We start from the raw sequence: 17,730 nt of genomic DNA on the forward strand, positions 1-17,730 counted from the left end.
AATGCTCTATAGAGAGAACACGTCCAATACTGTTTAAGATCATCTAATCTCTCGGCTCTGTCAATAGCAAGAGCAGGTAGTGAATCTGGCAAAGCCACTATCAGCCATCAAAGGCCCAGTGTGGGAATACTCAGCAGGCTTGCTTTGAAATGCTCTAACCTGGCAGCACCTGGCGACACAGGCTTGGGTTCACATGCATTGTATTATTTGATTAATAGGTTTAATGTTACATTTAACAATGGGGCAAAAATACACAATACAGAGGGAATGCAGGTTTGGATTTTATATTTTGCTGTTTTTCTTTGCTGGGGGGGGTTGTCATTTTTCTTCGTTGTCTTTGTGGTGTGTAGGGAGCATTTCTCCAGCTTCTCAAGTGCTATCAGGGAGGCTATCAGGGACCTGTTTTTAGTTAATGAGCTTTCAAGTTTTCCAGCGACTGACATAAAGAGCAAGCAAACCTAAGCCAGTCATAGGAGTAACAATGAGTGAAGGTTGTCAAGATATCAAGCAGTGATGTGGAGGATATCAATGCTATCATGACAGCAATGTAGAGGAAATCAAAGCTATCATGACAACAATGTGGAGGGTATCAATGCTATCATGTCAGCGATGTGGAGGATACCAATGCTATCATGACAGTGATGTGGAGGATATCAATGCTATCATGACAGCAATGTGGATGATATCAATGCTATCATGACAGCGATGTGGAGGATATCAATGCTATCATGACAGCAATGTGGAGGATATCAATGCTACCATGACAGCGATGTAAAGGATATCAATGCTATCATGACAGCAATGTAGAGGACATCAATGTTATCATGAGAGCAATGTGGAGGATATCAATGCTATCATGACAGTGAAGTGGAGGATATCAATGCTATCGTGAAGCTAAACACTGCCAGTGCAAGTTTTGAGATTCTGCTTAAGATAGTGCCCGCTCTATTGAGAAACTGAGTGACATGATGCATGGTTAAGTTCAAAGGCAACCATCTTGTGGACTAATTTTAATAAATCAGTGTGTTGTAAGTCTTTGCAGAGCTAAAAGAAAAAACATAAACACAGCAAACTCCTGATTCCTTTAATAAAATACTTTTTATCACTGCTCATGATGCCAACAGTCTTTTTGTTGAAGAGAAGTCAGACACTTGCATGGGTTTCTCACTGCAAGCAGGTAAGAGTGTGACCGTAGTCCTACCTGAAGGGCTTCGATTGTGCTGATAGACGTGAATGCTGATGGAATGGAATCAGCCAGTTAAGCTGAATTGTATTTTATTACCGCTGTGGAATGTGTAGTGTAGGTGTGCTTCCTATATGAGGTGCAGATTGTTCCTGTCTCGGTACACTGCAGTAAATAAAAGCCTCACCCTGTAGTAGTCGGTGCTGTAGATGTCCCGGGACATGCCGAAGTCCCCGATCTTCACCAGCAGGTTGTTGCCCACCAGACAGTTTCTGGTGGCCAAGTCACGGTGGACAAAGTGCTGGGAGGCCAGGTATACCATCCCTGAGGAGATCTGTGTGGCAACGTGCAGCATCTGAGACAAGCCCAGCTCTCCCTGAGCCTGGTGAGCCTGCCCATCCACCAGGATCATTGCGTCCGGCCCGTGGGCTCTGAGGACAAAATAATACAGAGCATCATGCTGTTAGGTGTGGAGGAGCTGGAGACAGAGCCAGCACATCCCCTGGGACCAGCCCTACCAAAAGAAACATACATTCTTAATATGATATTGTTTTAATCTTTTTAGTGCATGCAAACACTTTAGAGTATGTACAGTCAAGGCTCCTAATTGTGTATTTCCATGTAGCTTTGGAGAGGAGAATGAAAACAGAAAGAAAGGGAAGAATCCACCTGTCATAAACATGATACGGATTATAAACATGATTATTTATGATCGAGTGCTTCTCCCTGGTTTAATAGTATCTCATACAGACATTGCTCGGAAAACCTTGCAGTCCTGTAATACAACCCAAACACTACAGCCACTAAACTTACAACGTTTTAATAGAATCAATTCTAAACATTTCATTACAACACAACTTCTGCAGTGTGTTATTATATAGACCTCATCAATTGTTAAATTCTGGTAAAATGTCATTTGACGCAAGTAAAAGCAAAATATAAACTGACACTGATATGAAAAGATAATAAGGCTATTAAGTGCCTGTCAGTGTGAGCTGTACTCCAGTATCTCATCCTCCATAGCTCTCCGAGAATGGAAATTTGAGGCTATACTCAGAGCTGCTTTCATTTTCCTATTGTCGTCATGCCTTCTCAGCCATTGGCCCCTTTTTTGGAATACATGTCATGAAACTGCAACTTTCTAATTAAACTTTGAATGGATTGCTTTTCTTTCACTACCATGGGATTGTGCTTTTTAAGTAATATAATGTGTTACACTCGGTTCTAAATCAATAAGGAGGAGTTAAAAAGGGAGGTAAAGCTAAAAACATAACAATGAACAGTAACAGTTTAAATGACACATTTCTTTTGATAAGTCGTTCTATGGGTAAGGTCGGTGGCACATTGCGCCATTACCTCGGGTTAGAGTTAAGGACTTCGATTTTAAGCATAACAACATGTACTGCAATATCCAAATGCAACATACAGCATGCAAATAACAAAAAGGGCTGTTTCCTGCAGAAACCCAGGTGGTTTCAGGTGGTCTGGAGTGAGCTCAAACAACTCTGGCTGATGATGCTGTGTTTTTGACACTGTTAAATACTTGGGTGTGCTTTTATCAGACAACTGTTTCTGTAGGCTTCTGAAGGCTGGCACATGGAACACTTCACTGGGCTTCTGTGGTGTGTGTTCGGCATGTAAATCTCAGATTCTTTTTTTAAATCAAGCAGTTTTAACTGCCAAGTTCTCAAGTACTGTACATGACTTCTGTGAGTTGTAATTTGTGAGTTTTATTTCAGATTTAAGAATGGATTTCTGCAGGTTACTATACATTCAACTTGCTCAGAAATGACATAGAAGCTAGATGAAATAGTGCATAAAAAGCAGCATACAATGTCTGTCATAGTGTGCAGTGATGGGTGACATATTTCACTGGCCAAATTTATATTTATGAAACTCACTGTAAATGATTAGATTTCAGATATAGTTAGAATATATTACATTGAGCCCCTAATTAACTATAAGCACCGGAGATTATCTCAGTACAGCCAAACTCCTTTCAGTGTCTTATTGCTTACAAACAGTGAGAGTCATTAGAGGCTCACCGCTGCATAATGGCATGCCCTTGGTAATGAAATGTTAGCATATCTGAGGCTGTGACAGAGCAACGCATTGAATGCTGCACAGTACCTGAGGAATTTGTTGAGGTCTCCGTTCTTCATGTACTCGAACACCATGATGAGGGGGTCCCCGTCCACACACACCCCGTAGAACTTCACTATGTGTTCATGCTGCAGGTTGGTCAGGAGCTCGGCTTCCCGCTGGAAATCCTTCCGCGCAGAGATCGTCGGGTCCTTCAGTGTCTGGATCACAGAGACACAGACACAGCTCTACTGTATAACACATCACTGTAAGAGAGTGGAGATCAGAGGACCATGGAGGATGCACCAGGGCTCCTGTCAGGGCAATCAGAGCACAAGTGTGCCTTTATCTGCATCCTCTACAGCAGTAGAAGTACAAGTACAAGTCCTTCCCAATGATGCACCACATCTTCACTTTTCAAACATGCCAACTTCAAGACACCTGGAATGTCTGCTTGACAAAATAATATTTGAATGTGTTTGTTTTTGCCTTCCTGACATTGTAATGTTGCCAACGACCATCTTCATTTTAATCAAGTGGGTTTAAAAACACCTTGACCTTTTCATCGCTGGTACAGAAGCTGTTTAAAATCATACAAAAGCAATCTTCTTGTATTGTACTAGCCAAACAGTATGGATAGCCAGCCAGATAGACTGACAGAGAGAAGGAGCCTTTCAAGAGCACCTCCTTGTGGAGAGGTAAAGCTGTGTTTCAAAGCAGAGCTGCATTGCTTGACAGGGAAGCAGCAGCTAATGCAGTGTGCCCTGTGCAGCATTCTGAGACACCATTACTTTCTAATTGAGTTTAGCAACACATGGTATGATTTTATTTTAATTAGGAACTCCCAGCGGACTCTCTATCCTGAGTCTGGGAATATTTAGATGGATGATGGCTGTGCTGCACAGATGACAAGTCATCCATCCCTATTTGGGACAAGCTGCCCTCAGAGCCTGCCATAGTACCAGAGGCCTGTCCCCTTCACACACCTCTGTATAACAGACACATGTATATCCTCAATGGAAATGTATTGTATATACACATGACATATGCATACGCCCATGTGAGGATATTAGTCTCTCTTTCTCTCTCTCTCTCTATCGACCCTTGTATTCCACAAGTAAAAGATCATCAAAGGACTTTCTTGAGGCTGCAGCGACTCCCTAACGACACTCTAGTAGATAACAGGACAGCTTTCCTCAAAGGAGTTTAAATATTTCATACCAGATGACTCATTTTCAGCTCTCTTCCAGTTTAAACAGAATAGCTAATGGCCACCGCTGGGATCCCATATAAGTGCACTTAATCCCACCCACAGCTCCCTTTGTAACTGCAGCCCTATCATGAATTGACTAATTAATGATTTAATCAATCCTTTGATTACTATGCACTACTGAAACGTTTATTAGAAAAGTTCTCCATGATAAACTGTCAGTTTTCCCATGCTTTTCCCATGGTTATACTGCATTTATCATAGTTTACTGTAGTTTGCCTGTTTATTAAAATGCTTTCCCATACCTCTCTGTGCTTTACAATGTGTACCTATACTTTACCATACCTCTCTGTGCTTTACAATGCTTCCCTATGCTTTAAAATGTGTGCCTATGCTTTACCATACATCTCTGTGCTCTATAATGCTTCCCTATGCTTTACTATACCTCTCTGTGCTTTACAATGCTTCCCTATGTTTTACAATGTGTACCTATGCTTTACCATACATCTCTGTGCTCCACAATGCTTCCCTGTGCTTAAAATGCTTCCCTGTGCTTTACAATGTGTACCTATGCTTTACCATACATCTCTGTAGTCTACAATGCTTCCCTATGCTTTACTATACCTCTCTGTGCTTTACAATGCTTCCCTAGCCATCAGTTATTCAGAAAGCTGATGGTTAGTGGGTGATGCCTGTGCTTTACTATTTATATTAACAATACATTTAATCTCAAGCACCACACTGAGATATATATAGAGCAGCGTTAGAAACAGATCCTAGCAACAACCAATAATTACACACAGTGAGCTGTAATGTGTGCAAGCAGCATTGTGTACCTATTAGTATCAAAATATTGCTTTAACAAAGTGGATTTGAACTTCAGCTTTTGAATGTCAGAAATATGATGTCACAACGCTAATGAGGAAGGGCTCATTACACAATGACCTGCAATCCAACGGGGTTGTCCCACTGCAATCCCAACACCCTAAACTGAGGGGAATACAGATATACACAATCGCCACCTGCTGGACATGCAGCCCATTAGCACACGCTGTAGGGCTCCGGAGGACACTCAGCAACTTCAGGTTAGTGTAACAATTGAACCCATTACTTGTTATTGAAAATCAGCAGAATGCATTAGTGCCTTTAAAAATCAAATTTTAAACAACATATTCTGTGAGTTTGATGGGTCACAGTTCTCCAGAGGTGTCTCCATCGTGAAGTACTGCAAGAGACTGATCAATTCTCCATTAAAACATAGATTACTAAGTCACAATGATTTGCTCCGCTAAATTGCACTGCTTGTACAAAGGAATGATAATCATGCAGGTTTGTTGAGTAAAACAAGAAAACAGCAAAATTATTGAACCCCATGTCTGTATGTATAGTTCTTCCCACTATGCAAAAAAAAAAAATCTATTTCTGTGAAATCCAAAAATACGGAATCATAAAAAAAGTTAAATGTAATCAGATTTCATGGTTAGAGTTCTGAAAAATTAAATAAACACATAAATATTTCCGGCCTCAGCTGCTTTGTTTGATCCATGCATGCACTGGTTTCCGGTGCTACTGCTGTAAAGTTACCTCAACTGGGGTAGACAAACCCTAAATAATGAAGCAGGAATATGTTAGTTTATAGCAGATCCCGGGTGTGCTGGCGAAAGTGAATATGGAGCAGCTCACAGAAATGAATGAATAGTACCTGTGGAAAGTGGGGTCCCATCTCAATTAATGGCTGATAGTAGGCGGATCCAGGAACCTGAAAGAGCGGGTAATGGTGGGTATTATCTGGTGGCAGTTTGCATTGGCAGGCAGGTCACGACCCACACATCTCTATTAGGGAATCTCCTGTGTGATTCTCTATAAGGAATCTCCTGTGTGATTCTCTATAAGGAATCTCCTGTGTGATTCTTTATAAGGGAATCTCCTGTGTGATTCTCTACAAGGAATCTCCTGTGTGATTCTCTACAAGGAATCTCCTGTGTGATTCTCTATAAGGGAATCTCCTGTGTGATTCTCTATAAGGGAATCTCCTGTGTGATTCTCCAAACTAAAGCAAGGCCTTAGGCAGGGGCTGCAACAACGTCTCTCTCTCTTTTCAATAGTGTGCATGTGTATCCATCTCTTGGAAACCCAGCTGAGCTACACTGCTGTTTACTAGTTTACAGCATAGCAACCGAGACAGATTTTAACATATTACATGAGCCACTGTTAACAGACTGCTTTTGTGGTTGTAAAAAGAAAAAAAAAGGTCAGTTATGTTTGAAATAGTTCACTACTAGACAACTATTGGCACCAACTAGTGAAGCCTAGCAGGTGTTGCAGCCCTAAAACAAGCTTGTTAGCACTTACCTTGACAGCCACTAACATCTTCTCCTTCGTGGGGGACAGGTTGTAACATTCTGCCAGGAAGACCTTTCCAAAGGCCCCTTCCCCGAGCTCTCGCTTCAGCACGATGTCTCTGCGCTTGATGTGCTGCACGTCTGCAGAGCAAGATGAGAATGAGACAAGCTCACCGTCCTGTAGAGTGAGATCACATTCACTACAGCTAAACTACAGCTGAGTGTCATCACATATACAGCAGCACCTCTTCAACATGAATGCGTGCGTGTGCTATGTCTATTTAAACACCGAATAAAAAGTGGCTATCAGTACAACATGACTGCAAGTAGGTAAGCCCACATCCAGTCGGAAACAGAATGCACAGCTATGGCCAGAAGTTTTGCCTCGTTCTGTAAAATGAACTAATTTTGCTTCATAAAGTCAAATGAAATCTGCTGAATAATGTAACATTAACATATTGAATTACACACTGCTTTGTAGTTTGTTCGTTTTTTTAATGATGACTCAATTCTAAAATTTAGGTGATGTAAAACTTAACCACAGCTGTAGAGTTCCCTACAATCACCTAGGCCAGCACCCTTTCAGTGAAGCCCAGCAGAGAGTTCCCTACAATCACTTGGGCCAGCACCCTTTCAGTGAAGCCCAGCAGAGAGTTCCCTACAATCACCTGGGCCAGCACCCTTTCAGTGAAGCCCAGCAGAGAGTTCCCTACAATCACCTGGGCCAGCACCCTTTCAGTGAAGTTGCTAGTTTCGAATGAGTAGAGTTAGGGTTGGTGATAGAGGTGGAGGTCTGTGTTTATCTGTATCTGTATCTGTCGTAATCATTCCCTTATGAGACAAAAAAAACCAATAGGTTTACAAAAGGCTGTTTTCTTAATCCTCTCGCTCAGTGCAGAAAGTTGCTTAGTCTATTTATCACTGACTCTATGAAAAGCACCCTGATTTAGATTCATGTTAGTTTTGTGCATAAGAATGAAATAAAGATGAATCTGTGAGAAAAGGTGACTTCAGCCTGTCCTCAGATGAATTCTGCACAGACGGCCCACAGGAATAGAACGACAAAACAGCTTCATTTCTTATTTAACAAGAGCCTTGCTGATCAGAGACAGGCTTCTTTTCTGTTTCTTCTTCGTTTTATTAAAGATTTTGAAGACGAAAATATATTAGGGGCATATTCACAAAACGCAACAGCTTGTGAAAACAGCCAGTGGCCTTTTTTATCATCAAATTAACAGATTTTTCAGCACTGCCTATTTCACAACCCACACCAGCAGGGTTAAAGCACTGAGCTTGGTGCTTTTTCCTCAGGGCCTTTCGCAGTAGCATCATAATGATAAAATAATCATTTGAAAAAGAAAGGCATTCTCAAAGCCTGAACACATACTAGCTGGTCATCCTGACATAATACTAATACAAGCAGCATTGCAGGTGAATTAGCACACCTGAACACATAATAGCTGCTCACACTGACCTAATACTAATACAAGCAGCATTGCAGATGAATTAGCACATATGAACATATGAAGTATTTTGTGTTGAGTGCAGCTTGGCTGCTTCACTATAACCGTATATTTTGCAATACTTAAAATAACATGCAGAAGAGGCTTTGCAAAGCTGTCCTCATTTTGTAGATGTAAGTGTTTGGGGGGCACTGAATCCAAACATTACAATGACATCAGCCACAGTAACGAAGAGGGCTGCTGCATACAGATGGTCAGTCAGGCTCTGTGAGGACACTGTTCAATATTGGATTAGCACTTTTAAATATGCTTATATTCTTCACTCATTCAAATTTATTGTTTTTGCAGGGTCACAATGACCCATTTGGAAAATGCTCCCAGTGACAATACTGTAGCTCAATGTGCCCAAAGGAAACTCACTCTTCTAGTGTGTACATTGCATCCAGAACATGCTACATTATGAATAACATGGAATTACAAAAAATCCATGGAAACATTTACCAGTACAGAACTCGAATTGAGATCATCCAGAGGAACTGCACTGTAAATACTAACACTACAGCACACTAATACTAATAACCCGTGAGGATGCTACTTTATATTTGGGATGCACAAAAACATAATCCTGTTAAGAGAACAAAATAAATACAGCTGAGGAAACCTTGCATTTAATTACACCAAATGAGTTGAACAGGAGCACCTTGAATGGAGGTGATTGTATCCATGTGCAGGCTTCCATTCCTATGGTAATGAACTAAAGGAATGCTTTGTGATTAATTAGGCTTTGTAATAGTATTTTAATCAAGCAGTAATGCACCATGTAACAGCATTGCTGATCCAAACCTGCATGCACAGGCTGAAGTGGGGACAGAGTCAAAGGGGACAGTGCTTAATGAAGGTCAGCTAGCTGGAGTGAGCTCTGCCAGAGCTATTCTAATCTACCATGTGCTTGACAGCACATTTCGTTTTTAAAGATGTTCCCACTGTTATTAGTATTGTTAGATTTGACTTTGCATGGGAGCGCTTCTGCTTGGATTTATCTGTGTCAACATGTTCGATTTCTTTTGTAACTGTCTAAAATGCAAATGCTTTACATTCTGTAAACCCTGTGATAGAGTAAAGAGTTTCCTTCTAATAATCCACCAACAAACCGCCAGATGTTCTATTGCTGCTGGAAAGTAATCTGGTGTGGAAAACCACATGTAATTCCTTCATATTTCTGCAGTTATTCAGCATTATCAAGACATCTATTGTGTTATACATTGTAATTATACTGGTTTATAAGTGAGGAAATGAAAAACAGTGGGGGAGCTTTAATAACCTTACCATTTCAACACTCAAACACTTCAAACACTAGTCTTCTCATTAGTCCACTTTTCCCATTAGTTATGGGTCTGGCAAAGGGACGTTATGACCTTCCATCACACACACGTGGAGCTGCAGCTCACTGCAGGGCTTTCTGTTAAATATCTCATTTTTATTCCCTTGTTCCATCATTAAGTGGCCTGCTGGTTCACGCTGTCCTATCTGTGCCTTCAAAGCACACTATTACACATGCACCTGCTGACCTCGAAGAGGATCTGTTTTCTTAACCTTCAGCTTCGCTCCACATTAGGAGCCGATACTCTGCATTCTATGTACAGACCCTGTTTGTGCTAAAGCCTTGGGATTAAAAGGCAATATTCAGAATCATTCATTTCCCCTTGTTTCCCTGGTTCTTTAAAGCCCATTCATGGTTCTTTCCAGGATGGAAGGTCAGATTGGTATTGGAGGTGGAATCAGTGCAACTGTGTGCAATATTCAAATTTGCTCAAGGGAACGATTTACAGGAGCTTACATAGTGATTTTTTTAATAATTGTGCTGAAAGCAGTTTTAATGAAATGATTGTATCTACTTATTTTAGTTAAACGTGATGGTCATTTTGGAACCAGGGCCCAGTGGGCCCCCCAAACCACATAACAGACGACACAGAGCAATACACTGTCTAGCCCCTGAGCACCACTTGAAAGCCGACTCCGTTCTGCTAGTCCTCTTTGAAAATATGACTTTTCAATCGCCCTAATTAAAAAATGTGTGTGGATAAAGGGTGGCCTTTGCTGGCTGTGTTACTATTTCATTTCTCCAGCTAATATTATGCTTATTATGAAAGGGCTACATTTTATAGAAAACTTAATCAAAAGGTTGTCAAATTTGGACTGGCGGATTGTGACCAATCTTTAATTAAAACAGCAGACTGAGTGATTAAACAAAGAGCTTGGCTGGAGAAATAATGGAGTTAGCTAGATTTGTATCTGTCACTAGGCCAGATATTTAATAAGAGCTCATTTCCCTGCATTTCTGCATTTTGTTCATAACAGAAACATGGCTGATCACACAGTGTTTTTTTTAGTACAGTATCTCCTACCACTGAGCTACACAAACCTGCTACCTTACACGCTGCAGCCCAGTGCTCTAACCACTGAGGTACTCAAACCCATTACTTTATACACTGCAGCCCAGTGCTCTAACCACTGAGCTACACAAACCTGCTACATTACACATTGCAGCCCAGTGCTCTAACCGCTGAGCTACTCAAACCCACTACCTACCACACTGCAGCCCAGTGCTCTAACCACTGAGCTACTAAAGTATATCTTAATTCCTCCCTGTGAGGCTGTAAAATGATTAAGTAAGCTTACAGGGTTATCCTGCATATATATCTTGCAGCAGCAACTCAATTACTACCTCTGATTTCTTGATTTTCTTCAAGTACTGTATAAAATAAACCACTCAGCAGTGACGAAAGGCAATTCTCATGAGACTATGCTCCAGCGAGCCTCTGTTAAACAGCACCAGTTAACAGAGTGGACATTTCCCTGGGAAGACCTTCAGGATTCTGTTAAGTCACACTAAAGAGGGGAAGGTGTTCGACACAGACAGAGCTATGGCTGGAGCAAGTCTGAATGCCAGATGGAGGATGTTTATAACCAACCACAGTGAAACACAAGTGCATTGCATTCTTAAACAAACACCTATATTCTTCAGCCTCAGCAACTTTATCTATTTGTTTTTTAAACAAGCTACAATAGATGTGTCCATATTTCACTGCTATGCGAGCAGCCCTGTTAGCTTGATTAGGAAGATGAATGGACAGACAAAGAAAGAGCCACAGACAGTCTAGGAACAATTTCATAGAACAATCTCAAGATTGAAAGAGTACAGAACTTTGCTTTCTTTTTTGCACTTGGTACAAACACAAATGGTACATTACATTCTGAATAACAGTAAAGGGTAGCGCTGCATAGAAAACACACAATGAATCTAATCAAGGCATGTTTCACTGTGCTGGAATATTGATGCAAGTGACTGGTTATAAAGGGGTTGCTGCCCTGTGAGATATTGTTGGAGAGCTGGTATGTGTATTGTGGCTCATGCATTTCAAGGATGGACACACCACATCGATAAAGACACAGTTCAGGAGTGTATTTGATTTGATTGTTCCTAACGGACCTCCTGATCTGGGTAATATCTGCTGGAAGCCCCTGATCACGCTGCATCAGAAATCATCCCAGAAGAGACGGCTGTAAAATCTTGACAGCTTTCCCATGATTTTAATATTAACAATATATAATACAATATAAATATTAGGTATTCCTAGTATATGAAACTGAATGTTGGAAAATGGTCCTGCTTATTTCAATTAAAAATGATTTGACATGTATTTAAGTAAATGCATATGTAAGAACATTTCTCTAATTGTATCTATGGAAAGCACTTCTAAATCAGTTCATTCTTTTTGAAGGAAGACTTCATTTACAGATACAAAAGAGGAGGCTCACTGTTTTTGAAGGAAATCTTCTAGTTAGGCTGTTACAGTATAGTTCCAGCAGAAACTCAAAGTTTATCTGCTGGAATAAAGAAGACCACCATAAGAAGAATACGCCTCCTGAAGCACTCCAGATGGAGAGGGGAGATTACATAGCCAACAGCAAAAACCTGATGTGTCTCATTGCAACAGCGATCAACCATTAAACAGCAAAGCCAATGAAATACTTTTATTTTCTGAATGCCTTGCAGTCACCCCCCTTCATAAATGAATCTCCTCATTCCTCCTCATCTGAATTCCAGGTACATGAAAATTAAGGGTGCGTTTAACACACAACCCCTGTCATGTATTTATGAGCTCAGGGTCTGTTCGGCTACACACAGGTGCTGGATTATAAATCAAGCTCTTGTCATTAAGAATTCATACGATTCATAATGTATAACTCATGGGCATTGATTTATTAGTGCTAAATGAGAGTCTTTTTTTGTCCTGTTCTTGCACCCCCTTGCAAGGTGCAGGGCTTAATGTGGGTGAGACTTTACAAACAAGCAGCTCTGAGCTGGAGAGAATCCTGCAGCCAGGAGCCTGTTTGCCTCCCGTCAGCTATACTTTTTTTCTAAAATGAAGCCACAATGATGTAGATAAATAATAGAAAGCTTGTAATGGATGGTACTGCTGTTAACAGACACAATTTGCTGCTCACGTCCAAGTTGCCGCCGGGGAACTCCGTCTTCTGAACATCCAACAACGAGTAAAAACAGCAATGGAACAGACAAAGGATTTGAAATTTGAAAGGCCTTGGCGACAGGCCTAATCTGTGTGTGTCAATCCCAGAACAACTCCCTTGACTTCATTCCTCAGCCTGTCCCTCAAGCTGCTGGGACAGCGCTGATCATGTGAACGGTCTGCTAATCTCTGCTGAGATCACAGCACTCCAGCAGTCTGCTCACATCTGCTGGTCCTGAAACTGACCAGGGAAAGGCAAGCAGCTGCCCTGCAGGACTCACAGAATGCAGGTCCCACTGAACAGCAGCCAGGTCCCCATTCTGAACAGCAGCCAGGTCACCACTCTGAACAGCAGTCAGGTCCCCATTCTGAACAGCAGCCAGGTCCCCACATTTTTAACTGCATTGCTGAAGCAGACTAAGCTAGTATATTATCCAGTCATTAACCAATAAATAGTTCCATGTCTCCATATCTATAATATGATAAGACTGAAATTCTGTGAACACAGTGATGGTGGCACCACACGGTCATAATAAAAGGGCCTAAACAAGCCTCTTTGCTTTGGATTCAAGAGCATCTACAATTGCTCCCCTAACAAGCAGCACGAAGGAAAGTGTTGTTTCTGTTTTATTGAACAGAATCGCTTTGTTATTCTATGGATGGCATTTAAAGAAAGGCCAGTTCTAGAGAGAGAGGGAAATTGGCCTACATTCAGAAGTGAGTTTCACATTGTGATCACAGGCTCTGCAAATAGAATATTTATGGGGAAGTGAGGGAAGAAAGATCAGAGTTCAGAGAATCATTGTGAAACTATGAGACGTTTAAAGCCAGAAAATTCAATAAAAATAACTCAGTTTTGGTAATCTTAGCCAGGAAGTCAAAGCATGGGACTGCATTCTATAGAGCATTAATAGAAGTAATCTAAGAGCCAAAAACCAGCCTTTATAACTAGGACGCCACAACTAACAATTGCCATATGGAGAAATCTGTACCAGGATCTTAGAGCCAGCAAATTGAGTATTTAGAATTTAGAGCTGGATACTGGAGCCAGCATATATATATACAATATGGAACACACAATGTTGGGATTAATCATATAGCCAGCACAATCCACACTGGGCATGCAGTACTAGCAATGAGCAATCCAAGAGACTCTTTTGACACTGCTGCCCTGTTCATTTACTTCTGAAAGAGTCCCCATAGTCAATACTGATTGGGCTACACTTCAATATAGAATACAGCAGCACAGAAAATGCTACAAATATGTCTGAGATCGTGCATCTAACCACTTCATTACAGATAACTGTGGGAATAAGAAAAATGAAGAGAGAACTAAGTACTGTACTGCAGAAAATCAGAAACAGCTAATTCAGTAAATACATCTTAATACTTTGCAGCATTTTCATACAGTGTATTTATTACTGACCAAATCAATGGCTAGAGTACTGTGGGTTATCAGCGATTATAGATCTAAGAACTGACCAATTCAATGGGGCACAGAAAACGTCCCTACTGGTTCAAGAGCCCCCTGGATGGGGACTAATTAGCCTCACAGCCTTCTCATGCATATAAAGTTCCTCTCTTCTATTCATTGGTATTAAAGTTAGCACATGAATGTTGGTGCAGAGCGAGCTGGCATGGACACAACAGAGTACTCACAGGTGGCAGGTTTGGTGCAGTTGTGCCCGTGCCGGAAGTACTGTGGATTCTCAATGACAGGGATGCGGGTCATTCCGATGACCACAGCGTCAGATCCTGCGTCCAGTGTGCAGGGAGCCATGATGCCGTGATTTACATGATGAAGTGGGCTGGCTGAGTCTTCCTCCCCGCTAATGACCGCCACTGGTCCTGTGCACAAAGACATACATACACACAACAGGTCAGAAAAACAGCAAGCAGTACTATTATACAAATATGTTTGTGTTAAAAAGATATGCAGTATAAAAAGAAACATGGAAACATCTCTATTTCTCCCTCCATATATAGATAGACATAAAAAATCATAGCTGAATAACAGAGCCCTGGGAAGTGCAGACCCCTGGACGCATTGGATGGGGTGCACACCATTAAAGATCCTCCTCCCACAACACAAATAACCTTAATTTACAATGCATTCGTTTTGCACATAAAACACTGCTCATGAAGAAAGGTGAAAATGTGGGGCATCACCCTAACTACAGCCTCATTTTGGAAATAAACTGAAAGAATGATTTCCATTCACAATAACCATGCAAAGCAGGTCCATATTTGCCATTATAGAAAGAAACAGGACTTAGGTGAGCACCGCAGGATTCAATGAGCCTAGAAAAAAGATGTAATAAAAACAAAGGGAATTCATCTTTTTGGTTGAGCGGTAAGATAGAAACTAGTCCTTGACTTGCTATAAAAAACCTAGTTTCTAAATGAAAGATGCCTTCTGTTTCCTTTATTTGTGTCCGATATTATTCAGCCTTGTCTATATAAGGGACAGACCAGTGCTGTTTAACTACAATGACGGAATCTCCAGAGAATGTAGCTTCATCCACTTCATCATATGTTCAGAATGGACTGGGTCCCATTTGATGCTTATAATATCATTTGCATTTAGCATTGTCTGTAATGCTTCAAAGTTGTAGTTCATGCAGTATAGTGTGATAGGCAGTTCCACCTTATGACACCTGACACCTTATTTTTGCTGACAGCACAGTGTTTTTTTCCCACGGTGTAAATTTGCAGCATAAATTGAGGTTCAATTATAGGGACACTTTGGCATAACCATAACACTGGTTTATTGAAATCAAGCACAACATTATTTCAGTGGCAAAAACTTCAACTGATCTTTACAAAAACAGGCTTTCAAATGTGCAACTTGGCTTAAAATCTAGCTTTCAGCTCACTTCATCCATGACTTTCAGATGCCGCACTTTAAGTCTTGCTAACACATTGAGATTTTTTATTACAGCATTAGGTAGTGTTTTCATTTGAAAACTACAGTCCCATGTGCCAAGCCGTGTGCTGGAGTGATCTATACCCTCTGGGAAATGTTTGTTGGCTGTTAACTTGTTTTCAAAGACATGAAAGATTGCTAGCCAGCCTATTGATCAAATCTGTCAATCACACATTGCATTTCTCTACGTATTCTAATAGCTTCAGCACATGTTCGCTGAACCCTTGACTATAAGAAGTTTTTGACACTTGTACTACTCTGTGTACGCTGAGTATAGGAGCCTCCCTCTGCTCTGTGCTGCAGGAAAACTGTTGCCTGTACAGTAAGTATAGGAGCCTCCCTCTGTTCTGTGCTATAGGGACATTGTTTCCTCTACAGTGAGTATAGGAACCTCCTTCTGCTCGGTGCTGCAGGAACACTATTGTCTGTACAGTGAGTATAATAGCATCCCTCTGCTGTGTGCTGGAGGAACACTGTTTCATATACAGTGAATATAGGAACCTCCCTCTGCTCTGTGCTATAGGGACATTGTTTCCTCTACAGTGAGTATAAGAGCCTCCCTCTGCTCTGTGCTGCAGGAACACTGTTGCCTGTACAGTGAGACATACTTTGTATTGCTAATACTGCAACAAACACAGTATAATTGAGTTTATTTTATATTAAGATACAACAAACAGTGACTGAGAGCACATTCAATACTTTCTAATATATACAGTTAATATGTTTGTATCGGCTGGTTTCACAAACCTCATTTAGCACTAATCTTGGATTACCTTACCTTCGATAAAACTAGGTGTTCAAAGACTAGTGTTAATCGAGGTCTGTGAATCTGGAATGGACTTTTACTCCAGTTTCCCGCTTCATGGTGGAAGCTTCTTTTTTTCTTTTGATGTCCCGAGTGCTTTAATCGCGTTGCACGTCTACTTTCAGTCAAACTAGCTTTTTGTTCTGCTGTGTAAAAAGCGTGAAAAAGGCAAAACTATCAATTTCTAGAGGATGGTTTAAATATAACTGTTAGAGAACATCATCCCGTTCCTCTCTCTCTCACCTTTATCCTCTCGCACATGTCAGTAAACACATTGGAATCAATTCCTCTGAGTGGATTCATGCAAGACAGGGCTTTAACAAATCTCTCTTGTGAATATGTAATGCACATTCAGATAATATCCTTCCTCTTGCACTGTACCTGGAGCTAGCTAGCAGTACTTGTCATTCTGGTGTAAAGAAATCTGGTTTCATTCTGGTGTAGCCCTAACCCTAACCTTCCTAAAATGCATTACGGTTTGTTTAACGATTTAAAATCAGAGAGTAGCTAGCGCACATTGATTTTGTGAATCCCTGTACACTTAACCAGGCCATTAGAGCTTCACATTTCTTAAAACAAGAATTGAAAGAAATGTAGTTTCTGCTGCTGCCTGCATTGTCCCAGTCTCTCCTGTACTCTGGCAGAGGTGTCTGGGGCTGGACAGCCATCCTTTTAGGAAGCTGAACTCACCTCCCCTGAGGACCAGTGTCTCCACAAGCACTCCCAGGGGGGCCTTCCAAGCAGTGCAATTTGAATCTGTCATTCCCTCAGGGAAACCTACCTATTACTCAGCCCATCTGCCGGCCTGCAAAATGTCATACAGACATTCGATAATCCTGATTGATTCCCCTAATGAGAAGTACTAGAACCATTCTTATTAGGCTTCCGAGCCAAAGGCTGGGAAGCCCACTGTTATTGTTAAAGTTTTAATTTTTTTTAATTTTATTTTTTTTTCGATCTTCCCAAAACTTTAAACTGCTGCTGTGTGACTGATCAGGTTCCGATTTGGCAGGTAACAAGCTAGATACATTGGCTGTCAGATGCTGAAAAAACTTTGCTGCTGTGTCCTTGCAATTGGCGCCGTGATGCATTTTTCGATAAAACCTTTCGAAATCTTCTTCTTGGGAACCAGTGAAGCGATTGATCTGACAATTGGCATATATCATCAGCATTCAAACCTGCATCAA

At 41.0% G+C, this 17,730-nt stretch overlaps 1 protein-coding gene across 2 annotated transcripts in view; it reads right to left on the minus strand.

Annotated features, from left to right (window-relative positions):
- The window catches only part of LOC121294429 (NT-3 growth factor receptor-like), a 74,642-nt gene that overhangs the window by 8,372 nt on the left and 48,540 nt on the right, over positions 1 to 17,730 (minus strand). The window contains exons 12-16 of one of the 2 annotated variants that reach the window (XM_041218109.1): positions 14,472 to 14,660; positions 6,828 to 6,958; positions 6,178 to 6,234; positions 3,314 to 3,486; positions 1,371 to 1,614 (exon numbers count right to left, since the gene is read on the minus strand). In XM_041218109.1, the coding sequence (XP_041074043.1) occupies positions 1,371 to 1,614; positions 3,314 to 3,486; positions 6,178 to 6,234; positions 6,828 to 6,958; positions 14,472 to 14,660 (794 nt within the window). The remainder of the gene's footprint in view (positions 1 to 1,370; positions 1,615 to 3,313; positions 3,487 to 6,177; positions 6,235 to 6,827; positions 6,959 to 14,471; positions 14,661 to 17,730) is intronic. The other variant, XM_041218110.1, reaches the window with a different exon arrangement.

The sequence above is a fragment of the Polyodon spathula genome, chromosome 19 (assembly GCF_017654505.1).
Source record: "Polyodon spathula isolate WHYD16114869_AA chromosome 19, ASM1765450v1, whole genome shotgun sequence".
Lineage (NCBI taxonomy): Eukaryota > Metazoa > Chordata > Actinopteri > Acipenseriformes > Polyodontidae > Polyodon > Polyodon spathula.